This window comes from Mobula birostris, chromosome 13 (assembly GCF_030028105.1).
Source record: "Mobula birostris isolate sMobBir1 chromosome 13, sMobBir1.hap1, whole genome shotgun sequence".
Lineage (NCBI taxonomy): Eukaryota > Metazoa > Chordata > Chondrichthyes > Myliobatiformes > Myliobatidae > Mobula > Mobula birostris.
In genome coordinates, this window is record NC_092382.1 from 31,669,525 (window position 1) to 31,696,378 (window position 26,854).

At 52.2% G+C, this 26,854-nt stretch overlaps 3 protein-coding genes across 16 annotated transcripts in view; 2 read left to right on the forward strand and 1 right to left on the reverse strand.

Moving 5' to 3' along the window:
- LOC140208694 (NACHT, LRR and PYD domains-containing protein 3-like) overlaps positions 1-26,854 on the forward strand; it is a 247,788-nt gene that overhangs the window by 122,070 nt on the left and 98,864 nt on the right. The gene's annotated exons all lie outside the window — the stretch shown is intronic.
- The window catches only part of LOC140208709 (uncharacterized), a 53,367-nt gene that overhangs the window by 4,070 nt on the left and 22,443 nt on the right, over positions 1-26,854 (forward strand). Inside the window, exons 2-4 of one of the 4 annotated variants that reach the window (XR_011888881.1) lie at positions 7,315-7,385; positions 23,176-23,298; positions 23,647-25,219. Coding sequence is in view for 1 of the 4 variants with exons in the window: in XM_072277586.1 (XP_072133687.1) it covers positions 7,862-8,917 (1,056 nt within the window). In the remaining 3 variants the exon portion in view is untranslated. Of the gene's footprint in view, positions 1-7,314; positions 13,762-18,803; positions 19,384-23,175; positions 23,299-23,646; positions 25,220-26,854 lie in introns of those variants that run through there. The other 3 variants (XR_011888882.1, XR_011888883.1, XM_072277586.1) reach the window with 3 other exon arrangements.
- LOC140208714 (NACHT, LRR and PYD domains-containing protein 3-like) overlaps positions 25,157-26,854 on the reverse strand; it is a 39,777-nt gene continuing 38,079 nt past the window's right edge. Inside the window, 1 exon segment of the mRNA XM_072277594.1 lies at positions 25,157-26,854. Coding sequence (XP_072133695.1) covers positions 26,767-26,854 — 88 coding nt within the window. The 3' untranslated portion in view covers positions 25,157-26,766.

The window sequence follows — 26,854 nt, forward strand, 5'->3', positions numbered from 1 at the left end:
AAAGCCCCATAGTCAGTGCATAACGGGAATCTGTGTAAATGTCTGCCCTTTAGTCTGTTGCTAGGATACAGGCACGAGTTATAGCAAACAGCTCAACCTTCTGGGCGGAGACAGCTGCTTCCATTACTTCACTGTCCGTCACTATCACATCGTTTCCCTGCTGGATCCACAAAAGAGCTTCCATCCTCATAGAATGTTGCCTCGGGCTTGAGGGGGTATTGCGGAATGGATGGGAGAGTCTGTCCTTCTTTCACGGTGATCTGGACAGGGGGCAGTTGGTGCGGCCGACTTCATGGCCTGAAATTGCCCAGAGATGGGGTACAACGTCTTGGGTTCAGTCAAAATTAAAAGAATGTCTTACCTTCACCTTCAACTCCTTCCAGTATCGGAGTTGGCCGGTGGCCAAGCCTTGTTATTCACCATCGGTGCTGGAGGCTTGTTTCGTCAGGGTGTAGGCAAGGAACCCGAGGCTCTTTGGCTTGAACCCAGGGAAAACCCTAACGGTGGTATGGGGAACCACCAGTCCTGTCTTTCGCCAAAGGAAATCCGGAACTTCGGCCAGTAATGCACAGTCCTCTCTTCCTTTAACATCTCCAATCACCATGCCTGGGAACTTCTGTCCCTCGAGGGGTGCATAATATTAGCTTTCCTCAGTTGAGCACCCCTTAGGGTCATAGCCCAGGGTCACATGAGGGTTGGCCGCTGGCAGAAGGGGTTCAAATGCAGTGGAGTCCAGATAAAGTGCCCACCACTGAGAGGTCGGAAACTGGGGAAGCTGTTGGTTGTTCGCTAGTCCCAGGGAGACACCCTTGTCCGTGCATAGAATCTCGACTTCCAGCGGACTGAGCAAGTCTCTCCCTGCTGGATTACACCCCAGACTGGTGGTGACTGTAAATGAAACCTCACACTGGAATTCCACCTGCAGTGGCTGGGTACGTGAATACGTATGTTCCGTGCCTTCGAACCCAGACACAGTGATTGTAGCGTCTGATGGCTGGAATCCCTTTTCCAGTACTATTTCCTGATCGAGAGTGGTTGTGGTGGCCCCCGTAAATGGAATTGGAATTGCAGCAACTTGCAATATTTCATTGGGTTTTCCTGAGGGGTGGTACTCACAGCAGGAAGCGTCCTTGCTTGTCAATTTCCAAACAGTTTTTGTCCCTATCTGTCCCTTGGTAGGTTTGTGTTCCCATTTCTGATCCCCAGATAAAGCCCGCTTGCATCCTTCTACCCGCTGAACATATTCAGGTCTAATATTAGTTCCTTTCGGGGTTGATCGGAATTCGAAAGCCGGGTCCCAATAATATGTCAAAGCTCGTCACATTTGATTTTGATCATTGTCAGGCCGATCCATATTATTTGTTTTAATCACGTTGGCTAACTTAGTTGGTAAGCATTGGAGCAGAAAGGCATTAAACTGGGGGGACGGATTTCCATCATTGAAGGCTTGGTCTCCTGCGAAAGTGCTGCAGCAGGCCAGAAATCGCTCCCAATAGTCTGGTCCCCATTCCCCAGGCTTAGGTTTGCATTCAGGTACTTTAGTGATGTTTACAGGTTGCTGGAGAGCCCTTTCCAAGGCTTGAATAATCTGGTCTGTCTGTTCATTCTGATTGTGGTTTTCCACCTGTAACTCCTGATAGGTTTGGTATCTCAATTCTACTTTCCATTTCTGCCCCTCATTAGCTGGGAGAAACACGTAGCAGAGACCGAATGAATCTTCCCGGGTCACATTAAACATGTGTGTAGTACTGCGGACATACTGAGCAAACTGTGCTGGTTTTTCTTTTCTATCTGGGGCTGAATCATGATCATTATCATTTCCTGAGGCTTCCAGGGTGCGTACACAGGAATCACTGAGGACTGTCCCTCCTGCTCGTGGATTAGGCCGCATTTGGGTCGGCAATCGTCTTCATGGAGCCATTAACTCTGGGGTTTTATTGGATTCTTCCCTCCCTGTCTCGGAATAATCCTTGGTATTCCCATTCTGGATCTCAGGGCATAGAGAGCCTCCCCTTCCCTGCCGCTGCTGTTTTACCTGAGCAGCCACCGTATCTGAGTACTGGGAGGATTGGGGTTCAGGAGCACTGGGTGCACTTGGCCCTTGGTAAGGTGGGGGGTGCCCACTCCTCATCACGGTCACTGTCCTGACACAGGGTTGGTATGCCAGACATGGGTTCAGGATCCCTTGTTTCCCAAACAGTTCGAACTTCAGACTGATGTTCCTGCCCTTCTCTGCTACCTAGGCCACCCTTGGTTTGCTTATGTTGTTTTTCCTGCTCTCGTTTTCGGTGCCCATCCACCCATTCACGCTCCGCTTTTAGCGTCTCCCAACCTTTGGCGTTCCTTCTGCAGTACATACCTCTATCCCTTTGTCACATGCATTATCCCTCCAGCTTGCTGATCATATACTGTTCCACTTTACACCTGCCTTTTCCTTCCATTCCCTTTTCAACAATTTCCACTTCTCTCCACAGTTCTTTTTCCATATCAGACTTACTGTTTGTTCTCACGAGGTAATATGCCAGGTTCCCCCCTCCCCCCGGCACAGTGGCCACGTTTTGTTCCACAATTTCTTATTCAGCGCCGCACTCAACATTTGCAAATCTTTTTTCCTTGTCCGGAAAACTCTCACACAGATTGTGTAGGGCTGCTCCTGGCCTGCTCGTATCAATCGACTGCAGTTGACCCGTGTTCTCTAAGTAATTTACCCGGCACAAAGCCTCCAGCTCAATTAACAATCAGATAAATTCACCCGGCTGGCATCCCCTGATCAATTGATAAACTTACACGGCACGTCTGCCTCCTGCCCACTTTGTAAAATTTAGCCAGTACTGCCTCCTGCCCATTTGGTAAAATTTCTCCCGACAGATTCTTTCCCGATCCCATCAAGGTTATATGATCAGTCTCAGGCGAGGGACCATACCTCCAAAGGAACTAACGGAGAGAGACAAAAGGTAAAATACCTATTGGGCGCCCGGTCGGTCTCCACAGTCCCCAGAGTGGTCCAGCCGCTAACTCAGCCCATCTGCTTGGCACTCCCCATACTGGGATCCTGTTCGTGATGCCAAATGTTAAAGTTGAATCTGAATAAAACTTGGGAGACCAGCTTCTTATCGTCACCACAGTTTATTGTGCATTCTCCTGCAGGAGTTTGAGACCCATTTGTCAAAGGGAAGGCACGTAAGCACTGCCACCGTCTGACAAGTGGACTGACTTAGGTTACAGCCGTATATTTATACATAGTAAGCCCCATACATTACTTTTGGAGGATGGTATTTGAACTGGTACACCCACCAAGTCTGTTGGTGCAAAACTTAATTACTTAGATAAGAGAGTTTGCTAAATCAAGGTTTTAATTACATATTGCTATATTGTCCAGTCCTTATCAGGTATTCCCTTTGCAAGGCCCTGATTTAATTACAGAGAGATGTTCATTCCTGTCCTTGTCGGTGAGTCCTCCTCCCTTTACTCAAATGAGCATACAATGTATAATATTATCAGCTAAAGAGGGTGCAAGGTATAATGTCGTCAGCTCTCAGTGCATCTCTCTGCAAGCTGCAGAGAACCAGTAATGAGCCTGTCTTAGCTAACCGCAGAAGACAGAGTTTACTTCAGTTCAAAAATTCCTATTCAGTCCCAGTTATCCTTGCAGCCAGAGGTTACATAGGATCAAAATGATTTTTTAAATATATCCTCAATTCCTCAGGAGGGTTCAGGGGAAATATTTATGTACAATACAGAAACTGGTGTCACCTGTGTGTATTGTGGTGATGCAAAAGTTGCTGGAGAAGTGGGCAGAAGTGGAGTGATATTTTGAAATCTGACTTTTTGAAGCGTAATTTAGCAAGCAAACCACATATGGACAATGTGCAAAAGCTCTGGTGAGAAAATCTTTCATTACCCGTTACAGGCCTGTTACATAGGTTGTGTGAGAGTGCAGATGGGACTCGATCAAACCCAGAAGAGATCAAAGTTCTTATCGACAATGATTTGATAGCTGTTAAAATGAATACCACTCTATATAAAATTCACTGTGCACACTAGGTAGAAAAAGCACAATACTAGATTTATGTGCACACTGGTCATTACAAATTAGAGGGGACATTGGTGGGAAGGTGGGGAGACCTCCAGTGTCACTGATGCCCTCACCTACAAGATGTACATCCAGCTGCAGCTTGTAACCCTGCAGTTTAAGGGGTTGGAACTTGAAATGGATGAATTCCGGATCATCCAGGAGCTGGAGGGGGTGATAGATATGACATGAAGAGAGGTGAGTTACACCTGAAGTGCAGGGCACAGGAAACTTGGTGAGAGTCAGGAAGGGGAATGAGGTTAAATAGCCATCGCAGAGTACTCTTGTGTCCATCCCACACAACAACAGGTGGACCACTTTAGAAACTGTTGGGGGGATTTACCTGGCAGAGGAAAGTCAAGGGATGATAGGGGATTCGTTCATTAGGGGAACAGAACAAGAGGGGACTAATATCCTAGTGGTAAGGCTCGCTAGTGCTAGTGTGGGGAGAGGATGATGTGGTTAAAATAAGTTGTTGGGGGAATGGGAGCCAGAATGACAGAACAGATAGTGGAGAGGGTGAATTGAATTGAATTGACTTTTATTACATACATCCTTCATATACATGAGGAGTAGAAATCTTTACATTATGTCTCCAGCTAAATCAGCAATGTGTAATTTATAGTAAATTATAATAAATAGTTTGTACATAGGTCAGTCAATATAACATAGTTATGGAATTGTATCAGCATGAATTAATCAGTCTGATGGCCTGGTGGAAGATGATGTCCCGGAGCCTGTTGGTCCTTTTGCTGTGGTACCGTTTCCTCGATGGTAGCAGCAGGAACAGTTTGTGGTTGTGGTGATTTGGGTCCCCAATATCCTTTGGGCCCTTTTTACACACCTGTCTCTGTAAATGTCCTGAATAGTGGGAAGTTCACATCTACAGATGCGCTGGGTTGTCCGCACCACACTCTGCAGGTTCCTGTGATTAAGGGAAGTACAGTTCCCACACCAGGCAGTGATGCAGCCAGTCAGGATGCTCTCAGTTGTGTCCCTGTAGAAAGTTCTTAGGATTTGTGGCCCCATCCCAGACTTCTAAAACCGTCTGAGGTGAAAGAGATGCTGTTGTGCTCTTTTCACAACACAGCCGGTATGTACAGACCATGTGAGATCCTCGGTGATGTTTATGCCGAGGAACTTAAAGCTGTTCACCCTCTCAACCCCAGATCCATTGATGTCAATAGGGGTTAGCCTGTCTCCATTCCTCCTGTCGTCCACAATCAGCTCCTTTGCTTTTGTGACAATGAGGGAGAGTTTGTTTTCTTGACACCAGTCGGATGTTGTTCAGACCTCAGACAGAGTCAGCAATCAAATGGTTGAGCATGGTGCGATGAATGTGCTGAGCTGTGTATATCACAATGCAAGAAGCATCGTAGGAAAGCCAGATGAGCTCAGGACAGGGAATTATGATACTGTAGCCATTATTGGGACATGGTTGCACCTAACAGTCTGAGGGATTTAGAGGAACAAATTTGTAGAGAGATGGTAGACCATGCCAAGAAACAAAGGTTGATTCAGTAAGTGATATTAACTTTCCCTATTTTGACTGGGGCTCCCATACTGTAAAAGGACTAGATGGGGTAGAGTTTGTCAAATGTGCCCTTAATCAGTTCATAGAATTCCCAACGTAGAAGTGTGCAATAAGCTGTTAGGAAATGATCCAGGGCTGGTGCCAGAAAGTAGTGATCATAATTCCATGAGATTCAAAGTAAATATGGAAAAAGAGAGGTCTGCACTACGGGTTGAGATTCTAAATTGGAGAAAGGTCAATTTTGATGGTATCAGAAAGGATATGACAAGTGTGGTTTGGGACAAGCTGTTTTCTGGCAAAGGAGTATTTGTAAGTGGGAGGCCTTCAGAAGTGAAATTTTGAAGGTGTCTAGTTTGTATGTGCCTGCCAAAATAAAAGTTGAAAGGTAACTGGTGCAGGGAACTTTGGTTTTCAAGAGATATTGAGGCCCTGGACATTTTGTTCCTCAAAATGCCTCAGACTGTTGGGTGCAACCAAGACTCATTAATGACTACAATATCATAATTCCACCCCCGTGCTCTTCTGACTTTTTTTTTTAGTCGTCTTCTGTTGGTTTCTAAAAGCTTCCCAATAGCTTTTGCTCTTTTGTTTGCCTTCTCTTTGGCTTCTCATTTCAGCCATGGTTGTGTCCTCCTGCCTTTCCAATGCTTCCACTTCTTTGGGATGTATCGGTCACTCAGCTCCGGAATTGCTCCCAGAAACTCCAGCCATTGCTGCTCCATTGTCACTCCTACCTTTTCCCTTCCAGACAAGTTTGTCCAGCTGCTCTGTCATAGAAACATGGGGATGTTCAGTGCAGAAACAGGCTATTTGGCCCATCTAGTCAATGCTGAAAAAACATTTAAGGTCTCTACTGCAACTACCTGCACTGGGACTTTCGCCTTCAGACCCCTACCATCCAGGCTCCCATCCAAATTTCTTCTAAATAGTGAAACCGAGCTCATATTCTTCACTTGTGCTGGCATCTCATTCCACACTCTCATGACCATTTCAGGAAAGAGCTTTTCCAAATGTTCCTGTTAAATTTTCACCTTCCCCATTTACCCATGACCTCTGGTTGTCATTCCACCCAACCTCAGTGGAAAAAGCTGCTTGCATTTACCCTATCTATACTGTCATAATTTTGTATACAGTATTTCTGGCAAATTCCCACAGCAATGTATAATTTCCTTGTTTATGTTTAGAGCCTTTTTTAGATGTATAAGATGATGAGGGGCATTGATCGTGTGGATCGCCAGAGGTTTTTTCCCAGGGCTGAAATGGCTAACACGAGGGGGCATAGTTTTAAGGTGCTTGGAAACAGATACCGAGGGGATGTCAGGGGTAAGTTTTTTACACAGAGAGTGGTGGGTGCGTGGAATGCACTGCCGGTTATTGTGTGAGAGTGTTTCAGTTACTGTGGGGACAGGAACCCATGCAGCTCAGTGGGAACAGGGAATAATACCAATGGAGAGAGGCAAACTGAGTCAGGTCACAGATTGGAGATGGCAGAAATGCCCCATTCTTATAGAGACAGGAAGAGCATCAGAGAGTTTGATGATCATTCTAGATACCAGCACTGTACCCAGTTAGAAAATGATTTCTCTCTCTAACTTGGGTTGAACCTCACTGTAACAGAGTGATGCCAGATCACACCTTGACAGCTCAAGTGATCTCATCTGAAAGGTTGTCCTACACCCATTGATGGATTTTGTAAATCTTTTTACAGGTTAAACACGACAAGGAATTTGTCTACGGGGATCTAGAACACAACACATCAGTTTTGCTGTCTCTGTCGAGGTATTTAATATTTGATATCACTCAATCATCCTTCCCGCTCAGACTGTGGGGAGGTATTCACTCGATCATCGGACCGACTGGCATGCCCGTAATTTTAAACAGGATCCAATTAATCTGCTCAGACAGTGGGAGTGGATTCATGCGGTCATCTCAACTGAAGGTACATCAGCAAGTTCACACTGGGACAAGGCCATTCACCGTTTCTTGGTGTGACAAGGGATTCAGTCAGTCATCCCACCTGTGGACACACCAGTCAGTTCACATTGGGCAGAGGATAGTCATTTGCTCAGTTTGTGGGGAAATTTCACTTGGTTATCTGACCAAGTTCACACTGGAGAGAGGCCGTTCACCTGCTCGGTGTGTGCAAAGGGATTCACTCAGTCACCCACCTACAAGCACACTGGTCAGTTCACACTGGGGAGTGGCCATTCACCTGCTCGTACTGTGGGAAGGGATTCACTTAGTCATCCACCCTAATGTCTCACCAGCGAGTTCACACCGGGGAATGGTCATTCACCTGCTCAGACTGCGAGAAGGGATTCACTTGCTCATCTGAACTGAAGGTACATCAGAGAGTTCACACTGGAGAGAGGCCGTTCACCTGCTCAGACTGTGGGAAGGGATTCACTCAGTCATCTGAACTGAAGGTACATCAGAGAGTTCACACTGGGGAACGGCCGTTCACCTGCACAGACTGTGGGAAGGGATTCACTCAGTCATTTAAACTAAAGGTACATCAGCGAGTTCACAGTGGAGAGAGGCTGTTCACCTGCTCAGACTGTGGGAAGGGATTCACTCAGTCAGCCCACCTACAAGCCCACAGGTCAGTTCACACTGGGGAGAGGCCGTTTACCTGCTCGTACTGTGCGGAGGGATTCACATTGTCATCTCAGCTATTGAGACACCAGTCAGTTCACACCAGGGAGAGGCCATTCAACTGCTCAGTCTGTGGGAAGGGATTCACTCGGTCATCCCACCTACTGAGACACCAGTCAATTCACACTGGGGAGCGGCCATTCACCTGCTCAGACTGTGGGAAGGGATTCACTTGCTCATCTCAACTGAAGGTACATCAGGGAGTTCACACTGGTGAGAGGCCATTCACCTGCTCAGACTGTGGGAAGGGATTCACTCAGTCATCTGAACTGAATATACATCAAGGAGTTCACACTGTGGAGAGGCCGTTTACCTGCTCAGACTGTGGGAAGGGATTCACACGGTCATCTGAACTGAAGGTACATCAGAGAGTTCACACTGGGGAGTGGCCATTCACCTGTTCAGACTGTGGGAAGGGATTCACTCGATCATCCCACTTACAAACACACCAGCGAGTTCACACTGGAGAAAGGCCGTTCACCTGCTCAGTCTGTGGGAAGAGATTCAGTCAGTCATACAACCTACAGAGTCACCAACGAGTTCACACTGGGGAGCGGCCGTTCATCTGCTCAGAATGTGGGAAGGGATTCACTCGGTCATCCCACCTACAAGCACACCAGCGAGTTCATTCTAGGGAGAGGCCGTTCACCTGCTGAAGCCTGAGTTATACCTCTGCATAGGTTCTACAGTGTAGCCTACGCAGTAGCCCATGCAAGTGGCCTATGCCGTTGTGAGCATTTCTACTTATGCATTCGTGTGTCTTCGTCGCTCTGCCAAAATGCTAGTTGGCTTTGGGCTTTCTATCCCACTGTTTTGAATTGACTCGTGTTGAGCTGGAAATGATGGCGACTGCTGAGTATATCTTGTTGGAGTCGGAGCTAATAGACGTTGAACAGAAGTTACTTTTATTGAATTTACTGCAACGCAGAGTTTTTCCATTGTGCATTCCACGACGTCCAAACCGGTTTGTCAAAATTTCTTTCCACGAATTTGATGCCATTTGCAAGTCTTCATAGTCTGCCGACAAAGTGTGGTACAAATGTACATATTTTCTGACTTCCTCACTTAATCTCTCCTCGATTAGGTCCATTTTCCAACGTCGAAGCAACAGGAAATGCACTGCTACCAAGCGGACCAATCACAGATCCTGCGGTCTGCATCGCCGTGACACGTAGTTACATTTTTGGGAAGGTGCATGTTAGGCTACGGCGTATGTTACGGCCCAGCGTGCCACATCAAGTATGCGTCTACGCGGAGCCTGTGACGTAGCTTTGATGGAGAAGTACAACTCAGGCTTCAGTATGTTGGAAGGGATTGACTTGGACATCTCAACTACAGAGACACCAGCGAGTTCACACTGGGTAGAGGCCAATCGCTTGCTCAGACTTTGGTAAGAGAATCTCTCAGCAAAATCAACTTAATGTACATCATTGAGTTCACACTGGAGAGAGACCGTTCACCTGCTGTGAATGTGGGAAGCGATTCACGCAGTCATCTAACCTTATGTAACTCTCGCTTCGGCTAGTAGCAGGGGATAGTCCCGCAGCCCGGCCAAAGTTAAGAAATCTCATTTGGGTGGATGCTGTGTGATGTGTCCCCTGTTACAAATCAGTACTGTACCCTGAAATAAGAAACAGTCCACAATATGTGATAAAACGATTGAGCTTTATAATTCTTATTTTGACTATATGGTTAGTGAAGTAAACAAAAAAAATGGAAAAACAGTCCACTCTCTCCAGTTGCATCTTCTCATCTGTTCCCAGCAAAAGACCATGAAAATCTCTCTTCCAGACTTACAAGGAAGAATATTTCTGTCATTGGATAGCTCCACACTTGAAAACCCTGTTATCTCTAGTCGTAACCTAAACATTTCACTTTTTGTGTTTGCTCTGTTCATGACATCCTCGTTAGACATTCATTTTGTCCATGATATTCTTTGCATCATATTGAACATGTGATCAGGAAAGAGGAGTCAGAATGCACGGTAATTATGGGAAAGATTGAAGGGAAGAAATCAAGAGGAAGACAAATGATGATGGAGACAGCAGCCAGAGAATTGGAATGGAATACCAATGAATTGATCCACTTGACCCGAAACAGGAGTGTGTGGGCCATGGCAGTCAAAGCTCAAGCTGGGCTTGGCACCTGATGATGATGATAATGAACCTAAACATTGCTGCTACAGACAAACCTCAGCAGTGAAACAGTGTAGAGAGGCCATTACGTTAGCAGTGAAACCTTACAGCATGTTACTCTTATGACACACTACCGGGTTCACACTGGGGAGGAAGTTTCAATAAGCTGCTTGCCAGATGTTGCTGAATGCAATTTTGAGAGTGACTGTCGGTGCTGAACTCTGCAATTATTGCTGCTGCTCACCACACCCAGTTCTGCACCCTGGTCACTGGGCATGGGAGGAGTTTCTTCTACACATTCACCTTTAATGGTACTAGATCTGTGACAAATAAATCAGTTCTATTTTAAACACTGTCTCCAGTACTTAGTGAATTTATAACACCTAGTGTACAGTAGAGAGTCAACTCAGGCCGGCTGGACACTGCCAGTGATTCTGTTCCACGACAGTCCTTTCAAATGCACCCCTGCTGTTCACCCCTGGTTTTCCCTGTGGATGAGTTCCAAATAGTCACCACTCTGTGGGTGAAGAGGTTTCCCTTGAATTTCCTGCAGACTGAAGAAGTGGAGGTGACTGCAGTTGTGTCTGCGATGTTCTTCACCCCTCTAATCTCTGGGCTGAGGAAGAATGACATTGGTAGTTAACCTCCTTATTCAGGGCTCATTTCCACGTTATGGGTCATTTCCCCTGCTTCTAAAGGGTTGTTGAAAACACCCTGTCCTCTAAAGACTGAAAGCAGAATGGGAAACCATTAGTTGGATCTTCAACAAAGAAGGGTCAGAAACCAGAGGGGGGTCTGCACAGGGCAGAGTTTGGGGCTCTGGACAATGGTCGGGGTAAGAACGTATGATGAGGAGAAGGGAATCAGCAGTGGGGTGTCGAGGTCCGAAATGAAGATCTGGGATCCGCCAACCACCAATACGAGCCTTCGTGGATGATCTGACCATCACTACGGAGTCAGTGCCCGGTGCTGTGTGGATTCTGAAGGGGCTGGAAAGGGTGATGAGGTGGGCAAGGATGTCCTTTAAGCCTGTAAAATCAGGATCTGTAGTGCTGGAGAAGGGGGAGAGCACAGGAGAAATTTCTCTATTGAGGACATTCCAACCCCTACCATCACAGAGAATCCTGTTAAAAGTCTTGTGAAGAGGTTTGATGCAACACTCAGAGATAAGGCAGCAATAAGGAACACCTGTGGGGAGTTTGAACAATGGCTGCCAGAGGTGACAGGACTGGCCTTCCAGGGCGGATTAAGACATGGATTTACCAGCACGGTATACGACCCAGAATCCTCTGGCCACTGCTTCTCTGAGTTTCCAATTCCCACTGTTGCTGAATTAGAGAGGGCAGTCAGCCGGTTCCTGCGAAGATGGCTGGGTTTACCAAGGAACATCAGCAGCATCGCTCTGTACAGGAGTAACTGCAAACCAAGGCTCCTCCTGAAATCCATCGAGGAGGAGTTGAAGGTTTTGTGAGCAAGAGAGGTGCTGCAGTTTCGGGAATCTTCAGATCCACAGGTTGCCGGAGCAAGAGTGGTGGTGAGAACTGGAAGAGAGTGGAGAACGGAAGCTGTGGTGGGAGAAGCTGAGGCGCAACTGCGTCACAAAGTGCTGGTGGGGGCAGTCGCCAAGGGGAGAGTTAGACTCGGAGGCCTTGAAGTCCCCCAGTTTGACAAAGTACAAGGAAAAGAGTGACGAGAACTGGTCCAGAATGAAGTAAGGGCAGCTGTGGAGGAGGAGAGGACCAGCAGAGCGGTGGCAATGAAACAACAAGGAGCCTGGACCAAATGGGAGCAGGTGATGGAGTGAAAGATCACGTGGAATGATCTCTGGAAGGTGGATTCACACCGCATCAGGTTCCTTATCCAGGCTGTTTCTGCCGTCCTTCCTAGCCCGTCCAACCTGCACTGCTGGGGCCCTGCAGAACGACCAGCTTGCCCCCTCTGTGAGACGACCGGTACGCTGGAGCACATTCTGTGCTGCTGCCCCAGAGCTCTTGCTGATGGCTGTTATCGGTGGCGGCATGACCAGGTCCTCCGGACAATTGCGGAGACAATCTGCAACACCCTTAACATCTGCCAGAAAACAAGTCCGGTCAAGAATACCATCTGCTTTGTCAAAGAGGGGGAAAGACCAACAGACACCAGAAAGCAACCGGGTTGCTCTTCACTGCGCAGGACTGGAGCTAAAAGCAGACCTGGGAAAACAGCTGCAGTTTCCTCCCCACATCACAGAGACTACACTGCGGCCCGACACTGTGTTGTGGTCTGACTCACTGAAGCACGTCCCTATGCTGGAGCTTACCGTGCTGCGGGAAGAACGCATGGAGGGGGCCCACGAGCAGAAACGAGCCAAGTATGAAGATCTGAAGAACAACTTGCAGAGAAGAGGCTGGAGAGCAGAGTGCTGGCCCGTGGAGGTCGGGTGTCGTGGCTTTGCAGGCCAGTCGCTCTGCAAAGTACACACTGCACTTGGAATCACGGGAGAGAGAAGAAGGAGAGCCATTTCTACCACCATAAATGCGGCAGAGAAAGCGTCAGGATGGCTCTGGATAAAGAGGGCAGATCCATGGGTAGCTGCTAGGACACAGGGATCCCCGGCTGGGTCGCCTGGGCGAGGGTGTATGATGTTGAAAGACCCGAAACACCTGACGACCCCAGGTAACATCACTGATGATGTGTCCCAGCTTAGCATCAGTCAGATGTTTCTGTGAGAAGAAGGTGGGCGGATAATACTGATGGGTTTGCTGCGCTTGCTAACACCCTTGCTAAGCTGGGACCTCCCATAAACTGGGATGATCGCCTAGATAATACTGGCGAGAAATGGGGAAGTAAGATGGCTAGACTGTTGTGAGAAATAAATTTTCCATCAAATCAAGGTTCTCATACCGATGGCTATTGGCTGCTGGCCACAGCCTTGCGCCAACAGTTGGAAAGGACCCGTGAGGTGGAACAAGAAAGAGATACGTTGAGGGATGACGGAATGCTGTGAAGGAGAGGTGCTCAGTCATGATTGAGGTGGTGAGGACCAGTCAGAATAGGGCGCAGGAAGCTGAGGAGAAGGGAATTCAGATGGCATGTAGGCTAGTGCAAATTAAACATCAGGAGGCGGTTCGCCGCCAGAATTATACCCCCGATGCCGTGAAGATAAGATCAATGTTGTTACCCAAGGGAGATCCAGATACCTGGGATGGGGATATATGGTATAATGATAATGATAATGGGTCCTTTGGTGAGGGGGAAACTGCTTTTCCCCCAGAACCATTGCAGGCTCGGCCTGCTGTGATGACTTCTCAAAAGACTGTACCCGGGCAGCCGGGAGTACAGACTCTCGAGTATAATGATAAGGAGCTATCTGAGATGGCTGCCCGTTTTAAGCAAAGGTCTGGGGAGTCGCTAGCGGAATGGTTACTCCCCTTGTGGGATGATAGAGGGGCTAGTATAACCTTTCATCCTGAAGAACAAGCGAGGCTAGGGTCTTTAACCTCGAATCCCCGTATTAACACTGAGTTACGCCAATCTCCCCGTGCGGATAGGTTCTTTTTTCAAGTGTTGGATGCTGTTAAGAAGGTATTCGGCACCCCCTTGATTGGGATTCACAGGTACAGGGGGACTGGGAGACTGCCGCTGAAGGCATTCACCGCTGAAGACAACAGGCCCTGGTCAATAGGATGTCTGGGGACTGGGACGCACAGTGGCGACGGGGTCGAGATCCCGACCAAGAGGAATTCACCGGAGGGATGTACACGAGATTGGTGCGGTCAGCCGCCCCATCCATTCAGGGTGTGGCTCTTGCATTATTGGGGCCCTCAGTTCAGGAGGATGTGGAGGACGTGACTAATGCCTCGGCGAACCTTTCGGACTTGCAGGTGGTTAAACCCCAAGTCCGTTCCACACGGCTAACGAATATTGGCGGTGGGGAGGAGGTACTAATGGTACCAATGGGACTAGGAAACCCGCCCTGACGCGCAGGGGAGATGTTCACTACCCTTTTGAAAGCAGATGTCAGTAAGGAGAAGATTGACGGGGTGCCGACTAGTGTATTGTATGCTATGTATCGTGAGCACATGAAAGCTGGGAAGACGCCAGTGGGCCCTCCTGCTCCTCCTGCCTTCTCACTGTACCCATCGTCAGCTGGATTGCAGGATGTAGTGAAAAATGGCCATACAGGAGGAGACCGGAAAATGACGGCCTCCCAAACCCTCCCGGACCTGCGGGGGGGGGGCGTTTGGGGTGGCCGGGTTCCCCCGACATGTAAGATCCATTCGTTGTGGACCCGGGGGACCCTAGGCCTTATGTACCATTATGTCCATTGGGCTAAGGGAAATTATCAACGGACTGTTGCTCTGGTCGATACTGGGGCAGAACATACTGTGATCCCGGGAGACCCCGATAAGTGGAGGGGACCCGAGTATAATATTGAAGGGATGGGGGGTGGGGGTAGTGCCCTTACTAGGGCCCAGGAAGTAACGGTACGAGGAACGATTGACAAAAACGTCCCGCGTTCTGTGTCTGTCCTAATTGCTGTAACCACCGAGCGCATCTTCGGAATGAATGCGTTACGGGGAGTGCAATTGAAGACATCGTTAGGGACCTTTAGTTTTGGGATCCGCAGCATGCGGGTGTAGTCGGGAGGGCAAAATGGGAGCCCCTGATTATCCCTCCACCGACGCAGTTAGCGTCGGTTCCACAATACCGGATCCCGGGAGGTCACAAGGAAATGACTGAAACTATTGCCTCCTTGAAGCAAGCTGGGGTTATTCGACCCGCCACGTCCCCGTACCATAGCCCGCTCTGGCCGGTAAAGGAACCAGACGGGTCCTGGTGAATGACTGTTGACTGTCGACAATTGAATCGATACTCTTCCCCGTTGAGTTCTGCTGTGCCCGACATAGTGACGCTGGTAGATGATATTTCGGATGATGCAGATGGTCGATGTATGCTGTTATTGATCTGGCCAGCGCCTTCTGTTCGATTCCCTTGGAGGAGGAATCACAGGAGCAGTTGGCTTTCACCTGGAACGGTCGGCAATATCCCTTCACTCGTTTGCCACAGGGACCTGTCCATAGTCCGACCTCATGCCGCGGGATAGTGGCAGGTGATCTGGAGACCTGCGCACTGCCCCCTAACGTCGGAGTTCACCACTACATCGATGATGTCATGTTGCAGGGACCGGACGGGGAGGGTGTCGCAGAGGCGCTGCGGTCCCTGTTACAGTGTGTGCGAGAGAGGGGATGGGCTGTGAATGAAGATAAGGTTCAAGGTCCCAGTCAATCCCTGACGTTTCTGGGGATCCACTGGCATGCTGGGGAGAGGATTATACCGGAAAAGGTACGAAATAAAATACAAACCACAGCTACTCCCGCTAATAAACAAGAAGTTCGGCGCTTTATGTGGTTATTGGTATATTGGAGAAGACATATTCCCGAATTGACTCTCCTACTGAAACCACTGTACGCGGTCACTCGTAAGAAGAGCAAACTCACGTGGGGAGATGAGCAAAAGGAGGCATTCGAGCAGTCCAAAATGGCAGCTGAACAGACTCTTCCCCTTTCACCTCGGGTCCCGGGGGCCCCGTATGAATTACGGTGTCTGTTCATGATAACGTGGCCGTGTAGAGTCTGTGGCAGCTGCAGAATGGGAGGAGGGTGCCCCTCGGGTTCTGATCACGCACTATACCGGAGGCTGCCGGACGACATACCCCGTTAGAACGACAGCTCCTGGCTTGTTATTGGGCCCTGGTGGAAATGGAGTCCATCACGGGATCAGACTCCACGGTGTTGCGACCTGATTTGCCTATTATGTCCTGGGTGCTCGCCCCAGATGCGAAGGTGAGGCAGGGCCGTGCACAGCAGTCATCCATATCGAATTGGAAATGGTATATACAGGACCGGGCCACTAAAGTATCCGAAGGAGTCAGCCGTCTTCAGGAACAAGTAGCCAGATGACCTATGACAGCGGGAACCGAGAAAGAGAAGGCGGCTCCCCCTCTCGAACCCTCCCCCATTCGATGGGGCCGGCCGTACGAGGAATTGACATCGGGTGAAAAGGCTGGTGCCTGGTTTACGGACAGCTGGAACCGTTGGGTGTGAGAGGGCCAACCGTGGAAGGCCGCTGCCCTGCGACCCTCGGACGATTCTCAGTTAATACAAGAAGGAGAGGACGGATCCAGTCAGCTGCCGGAACTTGTGGCGGTTACCCTGCCCTCTTCCCTCCCCACCAAGGAAATTAGGATATATACCGACTCGTTGGCGGTGGCTAATGGAATGGCTGTCTGTATGGTGAGCTGGCAGATGCACCAGTGGGCAGTTCATAATAAACCTATCTGGGGCAAGGAATATTGGCAGCAGGTATGACAAGAGGTGCGGAGGCGCGATATTTATGTGTATCATGTGAATGCCCACCAGGAGGACATTACGACGCTCCACAATAATCAAGTAGATGGCTTGGCTGCGGTATCTGCTACTACAGTGCCTCTAGTTAGATGGGCCCACGAACAGTCCGGCCGTCCCGCGGAGAAGGGGACGCGAGAGTGGGGACAAGACCTTTGACGGTGGATGACTGTCGGACTACTGTGTCGGAATGTCCTATCTGCCAGCAAGTCAAGTCTCGCTCTGTCCCGGGTGGACCTTTCGGCCATATTAAGAGAGGCTCCGTACCCGGCGAAAGTATGTCAGATTGATTACATTGGACCCCTGCCCCCACATAAGAATGATAAATATGTCTTGACAAAGGTGGACGCTTATTCTGGATTCCTGTTGGCCAGACCCTTTCCTAGTACCAGTCAGGAGTCCACTATTCCGGGGTGGAATACCTGTTGTTACATTATGGCACATCCGAGGAAATACAGTCAGATAATGGATCCCACTTTACAGGGCAACAGATCCAGGATTGGGAGAAAGAGCAAGGTATTTATTGGGTCCACCATATACTTTATTACCCCCAAGCAGCTGGCTTGATTGAACGATTTAATGGACTTCTGAAGCAGCAGATTCGATTGATGACCCCCACCCACACTATGAAGGGGCAATGTATGTGTTGACAATGGTGAACATTCATTCTGGATTCCTGTTGGCCAGACCCTTTTCCAGTGCCAGTCAGCAGTCCACTATTCATGTTCATGCCATCAGGTTGCGGAGGGGGTACTCAGCCGGAATATAAGGTGCTGATCCTGGACCCTGAGGGTGGCCTCATCTTAGCACAAGAGGAAGCGATGGGTTGACAGGTCGGAACAGGAATGGGAATCGGAATGAAAATGTTTGGACAGCGGGAAGTTCCGCTCGGAGCGGATAGTTCAAAGATTAATTTATTATTAAAGCGGGTATCCATGAACATCACCACGAAACAAAGAAAGAGCATGGAAGTCGATCAGAGAGAAAAATCAAACTCCCAGCCCACCCCTACATCAAAAAGAACGGTATCCCGATCATCAACCCACAAAACCCACCCCTCCCGCACAAAAGGGAACAATAACATCGACCCCCGCCCCCACCAATAAAAACAACCCCACCCCGACCCCGCACTTCAACCCCCAACTCTCCCCTCCCTCTCCCTCCTCTCTCTTCCCCAGCCATGCCCCCCCTCCCCCTCCCTCCTGATCTCTGTCCCTCTCTCCCCGACCCCGACCCCCAACTCTCCCGTCCCTCTCTCCGTCTCCCCTCCCTCTCCCTCCTCCCTCTTCCCCGGCCATGTCCCCCCCTCCCCTCCCTCCTGATATCTGTCCCTCTCTCCCTGACCCCAACCCCGACCCCCAACTCTCCCCTCCCTCTCTCCGTCTCCCCTCCCTCTCCCTCCTCTCTCTTCCCCGGCCATGTCCCCCCACCCCTCCCCTCCTGATCTCTGTCCCTCTCTCCCCGACCCCGACCCCGCACTTCCACCCCCAACTCTCCCCTCCCTCTCTCCGTCTCCCCTCCCTCTCCCTCCTCTCTCTTCCCCGGCCATGTCCCCCCATCCCCTCCCTCCTGATCTCTGTCCCTCTCTCCCCGACCCCGACCTCGCACTTCAACCCCCAACTCTCCCCTCCCTCTCTCCATCTCCCCTCCCTCTCCCTCCTCTCTCTTCCCCGGTTATGTCCCCCCATCCCCTCCCCTCCCTCCTGATCTCTGTCCCTCTCTCCCCGACCCCGACCCCCAACTCTCCCCTCCCTCTCTCCGTCTCCCCTCCCTCTCCCTCCTCTCTCTTCCCCGGCCATGTCCCCCCATCCCCTCCCTCCTGATCTCTGTCCCTCTCTCCCCGACCCCGACCCTCCCCTCCCTCTCTCCGTCTCCCCTCCCTCTCCCTCCTCTCTCTTCCCCGGCCATGTCCCCCCATCCCCTCCCCTCCCTCCTGATCTTTGTCCCTCTCTCCCCGAGTCCCCCCGTCCCTCGACACTCCCCACCGTTCACGGTTTACGGTTCCCGGTCTCCGGGTCCCCCCTTATCCCATCCCCCTCTCTCCCTCCCCCTCTCCCTCCCCCCTTATCCCATCCCCCTCCCCCCTTATCCCATCCCCCTCCCCCCCTTATCGCATCCCCCTCTCTCCCCCTCTCATCCCCTCTCTCATCCCTCCACCTCTCTCTCCCCTCTCTCAGGCTTTATCCCTCTCTGTCCCTCCTCCCTTCATTCACACTCTCTCATTCCTCTCCATTTTCACCTTTCTCCCCCTCTCCCTTCCAATTTCTCTCTCTCTCTCTCCCTTGTTCCCCTCCGCTCTTCCTTTCGTTTTCCTGCCTTCCTCTCGCTGCTCTCCTCCTTTCCAGTCTCTCTCTCTCCGTCCATCCCCCCCGTCCGTTATCTCTCTCTGTCCCATCACTGTCCCTCCCCACCCCATTCTCTCTCTCTCTCTCCCTCTCCCTCCCTCCCTCCCTCCCTCCCTCTCTCCCTCTGCGACAGACCATCGCCTGCCTGGTCGCGAATGTGATCTGCGCTCTCGCCTGCCCTCCCGCCGTCATCCTGTACTCGCTGACCGTCCGGGTCTTCCCCTGCATCGGGTACTGCTACACCGGGTGCCGGATGGTGAGTGTTCCGCACCCCACCCCCCGCCCCGCACACCCAATACACTGGCGAACCAGCCCTCAACACCCCCTCAACCCCCGGAGATCTCCACTCGGCCTTCCCCTCTCCCGCGACGCTTTCCTCCCTCCCGGTAGCGCTCCCTCCCTCCACGCCAAGCTCCCTCAGAACCCCCCCTCCCCTCCCCCCCGTCCCTCCCTCCGCCACTTCCCCCGGCAGCTCCTTCCACAGACGGGCCACCCTCTAGGTGAAAAAGTTTCCCCTCAGGCTCCCCTATTAAATCTCTAAAACCTGCGCCCTCTGGATCTCGATTCCCCGACCCTGGGGAAATGTCTGTGTTCGTTCACCCTGTCCGTACCCCTGGTGGTTTTACACACCCCTGTCAGGTCACCCCGACACTCCCGGGAATAAATTCCCAACCCGCCCGACCTCTCTCCGTAACTCAGTCCCTCCAGTCCCGGCGACATCCCCGTAAATCCCCGGGATCTCCGGTCTCCTGTTCCCGGTGTCCGATCCGGCGATGGCGGGGATGCCGAGCATCGCCTTCACCGCCCCGTCTCCCCGTCACCCCACTTTCAGGGAACCGTCACCCGAAACCTGGTGTGTTCCATCACCACTGTCACCCCCTCTCCGTCACCCAAAACCTGTCACCCCTGTCACCCCTCTCCGTCACCCAAAACCTGTCACCCCTGTCACCCCCTCTCCGTCACCCAAAACCTGTCACCCGTCACCCAAAACCTGTCACCCCTGTCACCCCTCTCCGTCACCCAAAACCTGTCACCCCTGTCACCCCCTCTCCGTCACCCTAAACCTGTCACCCCTGTCACCCCCTCTCCGTCACCCAAAACCTGTCACCCCTGTCACCCCCTCTCCGTCACCCAAAACCTGTCACCCCTGTCACCCCCTCTCCGTCACCCAAAACCTGTCACCCGTCACCCCCTCTCCGTCACCCCACTTTCAGGGAACCGTCACCCAAAACCTGGTGTGTTCCATCACCACTGTCACCCCCTCTCCGTCACCCAAAACCTGTCACCCCTGTCACCCCCTCTCCGTCACCCAAAACCTGTCACCCCTGTCACCCCCTCTCCGTCACCCAAAACCTGTCACCCGTCACCCCCTCTCCGTCACCCAAAACCTGTCACCCCCTCTCCGTCACCCAAAACCTGTCACCCCTGTCACCCCCTCTCCGTCACCCAAAACCTGTCACCCCTGTCACCCCCTCTCCGTCACCCAAAACCTGTCACCCCTGTCACCCCTCTCCGTCACCCAAAACCTGTCACCCCTGTCACCCCCCTCTCCGTCACCCAAAACCTGTCACCCCTGTCACCCCCTCTCCGTCACCCAAAACCTGTCACCCCTGTCACCCCCTCTCCGTCACCCTAAACCTGTCACTCCTGTCACCCCCTCTCCGTCACCCAAAACCTGTCACCCGTCACCCCCTCTCCGTCACCCCACTTTCAGGGAACCGTCACCCAAAACCTGGTGTGTTCCATCACCACTGTCACCCCCTCTCCGTCACCCTAAACCTGTCACCCCTGTCACCCCCTCTCCGTCACCCTAAACCTGTCACCCCTGTCACCCCCTCTCCGTCACCCCACTTTCAGGGAACCGTCACCCGAAACCTGGTGTGTTCCATCACCACTGTCACCCCCTCTCCGTCACCCTAAACCTGTCACCCCTGTCACCCCCTCTCCGTCACCCTAAACCTGTCACCCCCTCCCCGTCACCCCACTTTCAGGGAACCGTCACCCGAAACCTGGTGTGTTCCATCACCCCTGTCACCCCCTCTCCGTCACCCAAAACCTGTCACCCCCTCTCCGTCACCCTAAACCTGTCACCCCCTCTCCGTCACCCAAAGCCTGTCACCCCCTCTCCGTCTCCCCACTTTCAGGGAACCGTCACCCGAAACCTGGTGTGTTCCATCACCACTGTCACCCCCTCTCCGTCACCCTAAACCTGTCACCCCCTCTCCGTCACCCTAAACCTGTCACCCCTGTCACCCCCTCTCCGTCACCCAAAACCTGTCACCCCTGTCACCCCCTCTCCGTCACCCAAAACCTGTCACCACTGTCACCCCCTCTCTGTCACCCTAAACCTGTCACGCCTGTCACCCCCTCTCCATCTCCTCACTTTCAGGGAACCGTCACCCGAAACCTGGTGTGTTCCATCACCACTGTCACCCCCTCTCCGTCACCCAAAACCTGTCACCCCTGTCACCCCCTCTCCGTCACCCAAAACCTGTCACCACTGTCACCCCCTCTCCGTCACCCTAAACCTGTCACCCCTGTCACCCCCTCTCCGTCACCCAAAACCTGTCACCCCGTCACCCCCTCTCCGTCACCCAAACCTGTCACCCCTGTCACTCCCTCTCCGTCACCCAAAACCTGTCACCACTGTCACCCCCTCTCCGTCACCCTAAACCTGGTGTGTTCCATCACCACTGTCACCCCCTCTCCGTCACCCAAAACCTGTCACCCCCTCTCCGTCACCCAAAACCTGTCACCCGTCACCCCCTCTCCGTCTCCTCACTTTCAGGGAACCGTCACCCGAAACCTGGTGTGTTCCATCACCACTGTCACCCCCTCTCCGTCACCCAAACCTGTCACCCCTGTCACTCCCTCTCCGTCACCCAAAACCTGTCACCACTGTCACCCCCTCTCCGTCACCCTAAACCTGGTGTGTTCCATCACCACTGTCACCCCCTCTCCGTCACCCAAAACCTGTCACCCGTCACCCCCTCTCCGTCTCCTCACTTTCAGGGAACCGTCACCCGAAACCTGGTGTGTTCCATCACCACTGTCACCCCCTCTCCGTCACCCAAAACCTGTCACGCCTGTCACCCCCTCTCCGTCTCCCCACTTTCAGGGAACCGTCACCCGAAACCTGGTGTGTTCCATCACCACTGTCACCCCCTCTCCGTCACCCTAAACCTGTCACCACTGTCACCCCCTCTCCGTCACCCAAAACCTGTCACCCCCTCTCCGTCACCCAAAACCTGGTGTGTTCCGTGAAGAGAAAGCTACATTCCTGAGACAGGAGTTACCAGAGATTTCTCTTCACTCCCCCCAACACTTGTAAACACATCTCCCTCTCCCACACTCCCCCTCTCTCCCCACCCAACGCGCTCCTTCCCTCTCCCCCGACTTTACCCCCATACCCAAACAGCTCTTCTCCTCCTCCTTCTTACTGGCCATCTCTCCCTCTTCACTCCCCCCCTCACTATCTCTTCCCCTCTCACCCCTCCCTCGGAACTACCCCTCTTCTCTCTCACACTCTCAACTCTCCCACACTCTATATCTCCTCTCTGCTCAGCTTTGTCTTTCACCCCCCTTTCCCCCTTTCCGTCTCTCACCCCCTCTCTCCCCTCTCCCTCGTTCACCCCTCTCTGTCCCTCACTCTTCTCGATTTCCCACCCCTCTCCCTCTTTTACCTCGTTCACCCCTCTCCGTCTCTCCCCCCCCCGTTCTCCACCTTTCCCTCCCTGTCCTACCTCTATCTCCTGCCTCTCACGTTTCCCTCCCCCCTCTACCCTCTGTCTCCCACCGCTCCCTCTCCCCCCGTCTGACTCTCCCGCTATCAACTATTCCCTGCCGCCTCTCCTCTTTCTCCCCATCTCTCTCCCACCCACCCCCTCTCTTCCTCACCCATCGCCCCCCAGTCTGGGTCTCCCACCTCCGCCTACTCCACACTCCCGCTCCCAACCCTACCCCCATCCCCCTCTTTTGTCTGTCTTCCCCGGCCCGAGCCCTTCTCTCTCCCTCTCTCACCCCATGTCTCCCTCTCTCCCTCTGGCAGAGGTCTGTGAGCGGGGTGACGGTGATTTTGCTGGTGAACTGCCTGGTCTCCCTGGTGATGTCTGTCCTCACGGCCATCGTCAACTGCAGGAACCTCGAGTGCTGTGCCGCACGGCCTCCGGTGGTGAGTGGGATCTTCCTGTGCACCTGGGGGGGGTGGGCGGCGGGGGATGGGACGTGGGTAGAAGAGATGAGGGGAGATGGAAAGCGGGTCGGGAGAGACAAGAGGGAGCAAGAGAGCAGGAGAGGTAGAGAGATGGGGGCAGAAAGGGAATGAAAGGGGTGGGGAGAGGAGGATAGGCTGGGGAGAGAGAGAGGTGGGGGGAAGAGATGGAGGGACAGAGGGAGTGGAGAGAGGGGACGGAGGGAGAGGGAGGCTGAGGGAGTGGGTAGTGGATCCCGTCTCCTCTCCTCACCTTCTCTTTCTCCCGTCCCCTCCTCAATCTGATCCCTCCCTCTCCCCCACCCACAGAGAATGGTGGTGATCCACGCTAACCAGCCCGCACCGCCGGATCTCGCCTCCATCTTCTCCAGCAAACCGGCGCCCACCCCAGCCTCTGACGGGCCGCGGTGATGACACGTTTCCCGCTCCACGGGACAGCCCAAAGGATTCGGGCCGAGCGGCCTGAGAGAAAAATCAAGGCGGGATTTTGGAGACGGAGTTGGGGGGGGGGTTGGTGGGTAATATTCCTGTGGTCACATTCCTCCCCGTGGGTACCCCCCAGTTCAAGCTCCCTTGTTACAAGTCGGTCTGTCCCACCCTCGCCATCCGGTCACTCCTGAAACACTCCGCTCTCTGTCCCCTCTATCACCGCCCGTCTCACCCTGGCTGGTGGCCATTTTGTGATGGCTGCTATTGATAACTGCTCTCCCAGCATCGTAGAAATAGTCACACCCTTGTCCTCATCTCCCACTCGCTTCCCTCCCTGTTTATTCAATCTCAACTCCTCATCCCTCCTCTCCTCCCCCCCACCCTCAGCTCTCCCAACTCTCCATTTAACCTTCTGCAGACAGACACTCAGTGACCGGGTGTGACCCTCCCTCCCACTTCCTCCACCACGAAGTGTGTCACTCCCTCACACTCACCATCTTGTCAACCCCTTTCCCATTCCATCACTCACAAACCCCTCCTCTCCCTCCCCTCGCTTTCCTCTCCCCACCACCTCGATGTTGTGCACTTTATGATGGTCGGCTGCCATTTTGCGATGCCAATTTTCGCCTCTCCTCATCGCCGCTTCTCTCTCTGTTACCCAGTGAGTCTCTCCACTACTCACCCCGTCACTCCTGACACCCTCCCCTCTCTGTCCCCTTGTCCTTTCTCCCGCCATCCACCACATCCTGGGTGGTGAACATTTTCCGATGGGAAATTTCCCTTCCCTCCGTCGTTGAGTGAGTATCTCCCCTCTCCCTCCGTTACGACACTCAACTCTCCGTCCATCAGCCCTGACCGCGTCCTGACCCCTCGCTCCCCCTTTCCCCTGTCCGCACCCCCTTCTTCTTGCAGCTCGTCTTATTTGCGAAGGATCGTAACCACCCACCCTTCCTGCTCTATTGAGTAAGTCACTCCCTAGACACTCCCCATCCTGTTCCTGCCCACCCTGTCCTATCAGACCCCTCTCTCCTAGTCCTGTAACTTCCCGTCTCTTCCCGTCCCATCACTTCCCCTCCCTCCCCGTCCCATCAGTTTCCCTCCTTCCTGGTCACACCACTCCCACTCCCTTCCTGTCGTTTCACTCCTCCTCACCCCGTCTCAAACCACCAGTTTGTGACAGGAACTTTTACCCCTTTTCGTCCCCTATTGAGTCAGTGACTTCGCCACGGTCACCGTCTCATCAGTCCACTCCTCATCCCCTCACTCCTCTTCCTCCCAAACCCCTCACCCTTCCTCCCCAAAACCCACATGTATATGTGTATGTGTGAATATCTGAGACATATGCACATTAGTTTTTTCAATGAGAAAATTATTAGAATTCAAACATACATGCAATACCCAAGACGATATAAAACACAAATTAAAATACTGTTATTACAATCAATAACACACTCGATTCCGGGATTGTATCCACGGGCACCGTATGTTCCTTCGCCATAGATTCTGTGTGCGACAGTGGCCATTGTAAGTCAGTGTCTCACTCCATCCCTGGCCGCCACATTAACCAAGGAACACACACAAAAATGCTGGTGAACACAGCAGGCCAGGCAGCATCTCTAGGAAGAGGTACAGTCGACGTTTCGGGCCGAGACCCTTCATCAGGACTAACTGAAAGAAGAGATAGTCAGAGATTTGAAAGTGGGAGGGGGAAGGGGAGATCTGAAATGACAGGAGACGACAGGAGGGGGAGGGATGGGGCCAAGAGCTGGACAGTTAATTGGCAAAAGGTATACAGAGATGGAGGAGGGGGAGGGTCATGCGACAGGAGGCCTAGGGAGAAAGAAAGGGGGAAGTGAAACCCACTATAGTGAGAGGCACAGAGGGAGAATAAAGGGAGAGAAAAAAATGGGGAAAAATAATAATGATAATAAATAATAAATAAGGGATGGGGTACGAGGGGGAGGTGGGGCACGTGTGAGTGAGGCGAGGGACAGAAGGATTATACAGATCAATAGTGGCTGAGAGGATCGTGCAGGAGGGAGGGCTTCAGGGTTTTAGATAATTGGGCTTTGTTCCAGGGAAGGTGGGATCTGTTCCGACGGGATGGTTTACACCTGAACTGGAGGGGTACTAACATTCTTGCAGGAAAGTTTGCTAGGGCTGCTTGGGGGGGTTTAAACTAAATCTGCAGGGGGCAGGGATCCAGAATGTGAGAGAGGATAGCGAGATGAAATATAAAGGACAGGTGGGGACTACACGGTTCCGGAATGCGAAGTGTGAAGTAGAGAAAGGTGAGGCGGAACGAGTGATAAGGAGGATACATGTGCAGAGGGATGGTCTGACGGAGCATGGAGTTAAATGCGTGAGCTGCTGACGTGCGGGAATAAATAAGCTGCTCCCGACTCAATCACAGTCACACAGAACTAACTGACCGGCGACAACGGGTGACCGGTTGAATAATCAGTCCCGTTTCTCACCGTCACTGTATCGGGGAACCGATGATTATTAAATCACACTTCAGGGCCGTGTCTGAGATCGCTACAGATCCAGGGTCACTGCCGAGGTATTTGTCAATTTAATATCATTATATCAGCCAGACTGCCGAATGCACCGTCCTCAGCAAAGGGAGCAAAAGGATTCTCTCCCGGGATAATCCCACCCGGGACACCGGTGTCCCAGACTGAGCCCCGGACCCCGGGCTCTTCCTGTCTGTGTAATTCCCCGGGTCTCACGTGAAGGGGGGGGGTCTCAAACCCGCACATCTGGCGGAAGCAGCGCCACTGGACAGGAGACGGAAATACGTCAGTACGGGCACGCAAAGATCGACGCAAAGCGCGAGCACGGAACTAGCTCCGTTAGAACGGTTGGGAATTAAACCTGGCGCGCGGTCATTAAGGGTAAGGGGAAGGTGGGGGGGCGGGGCGGGAGTTAAAGGGGAGGGCGGGGAATCGGCCAAAATGTCCCCATCCCGCGGGCGGGGATGTTCACACATTCAGATGTTCACACGGACACTCTCAGTCTGGGTCTGGGTTCCTGCAGAGATCTCAGTTCCTTCCTCCCGGTCTCACTGAACCGATTGTACCACAGC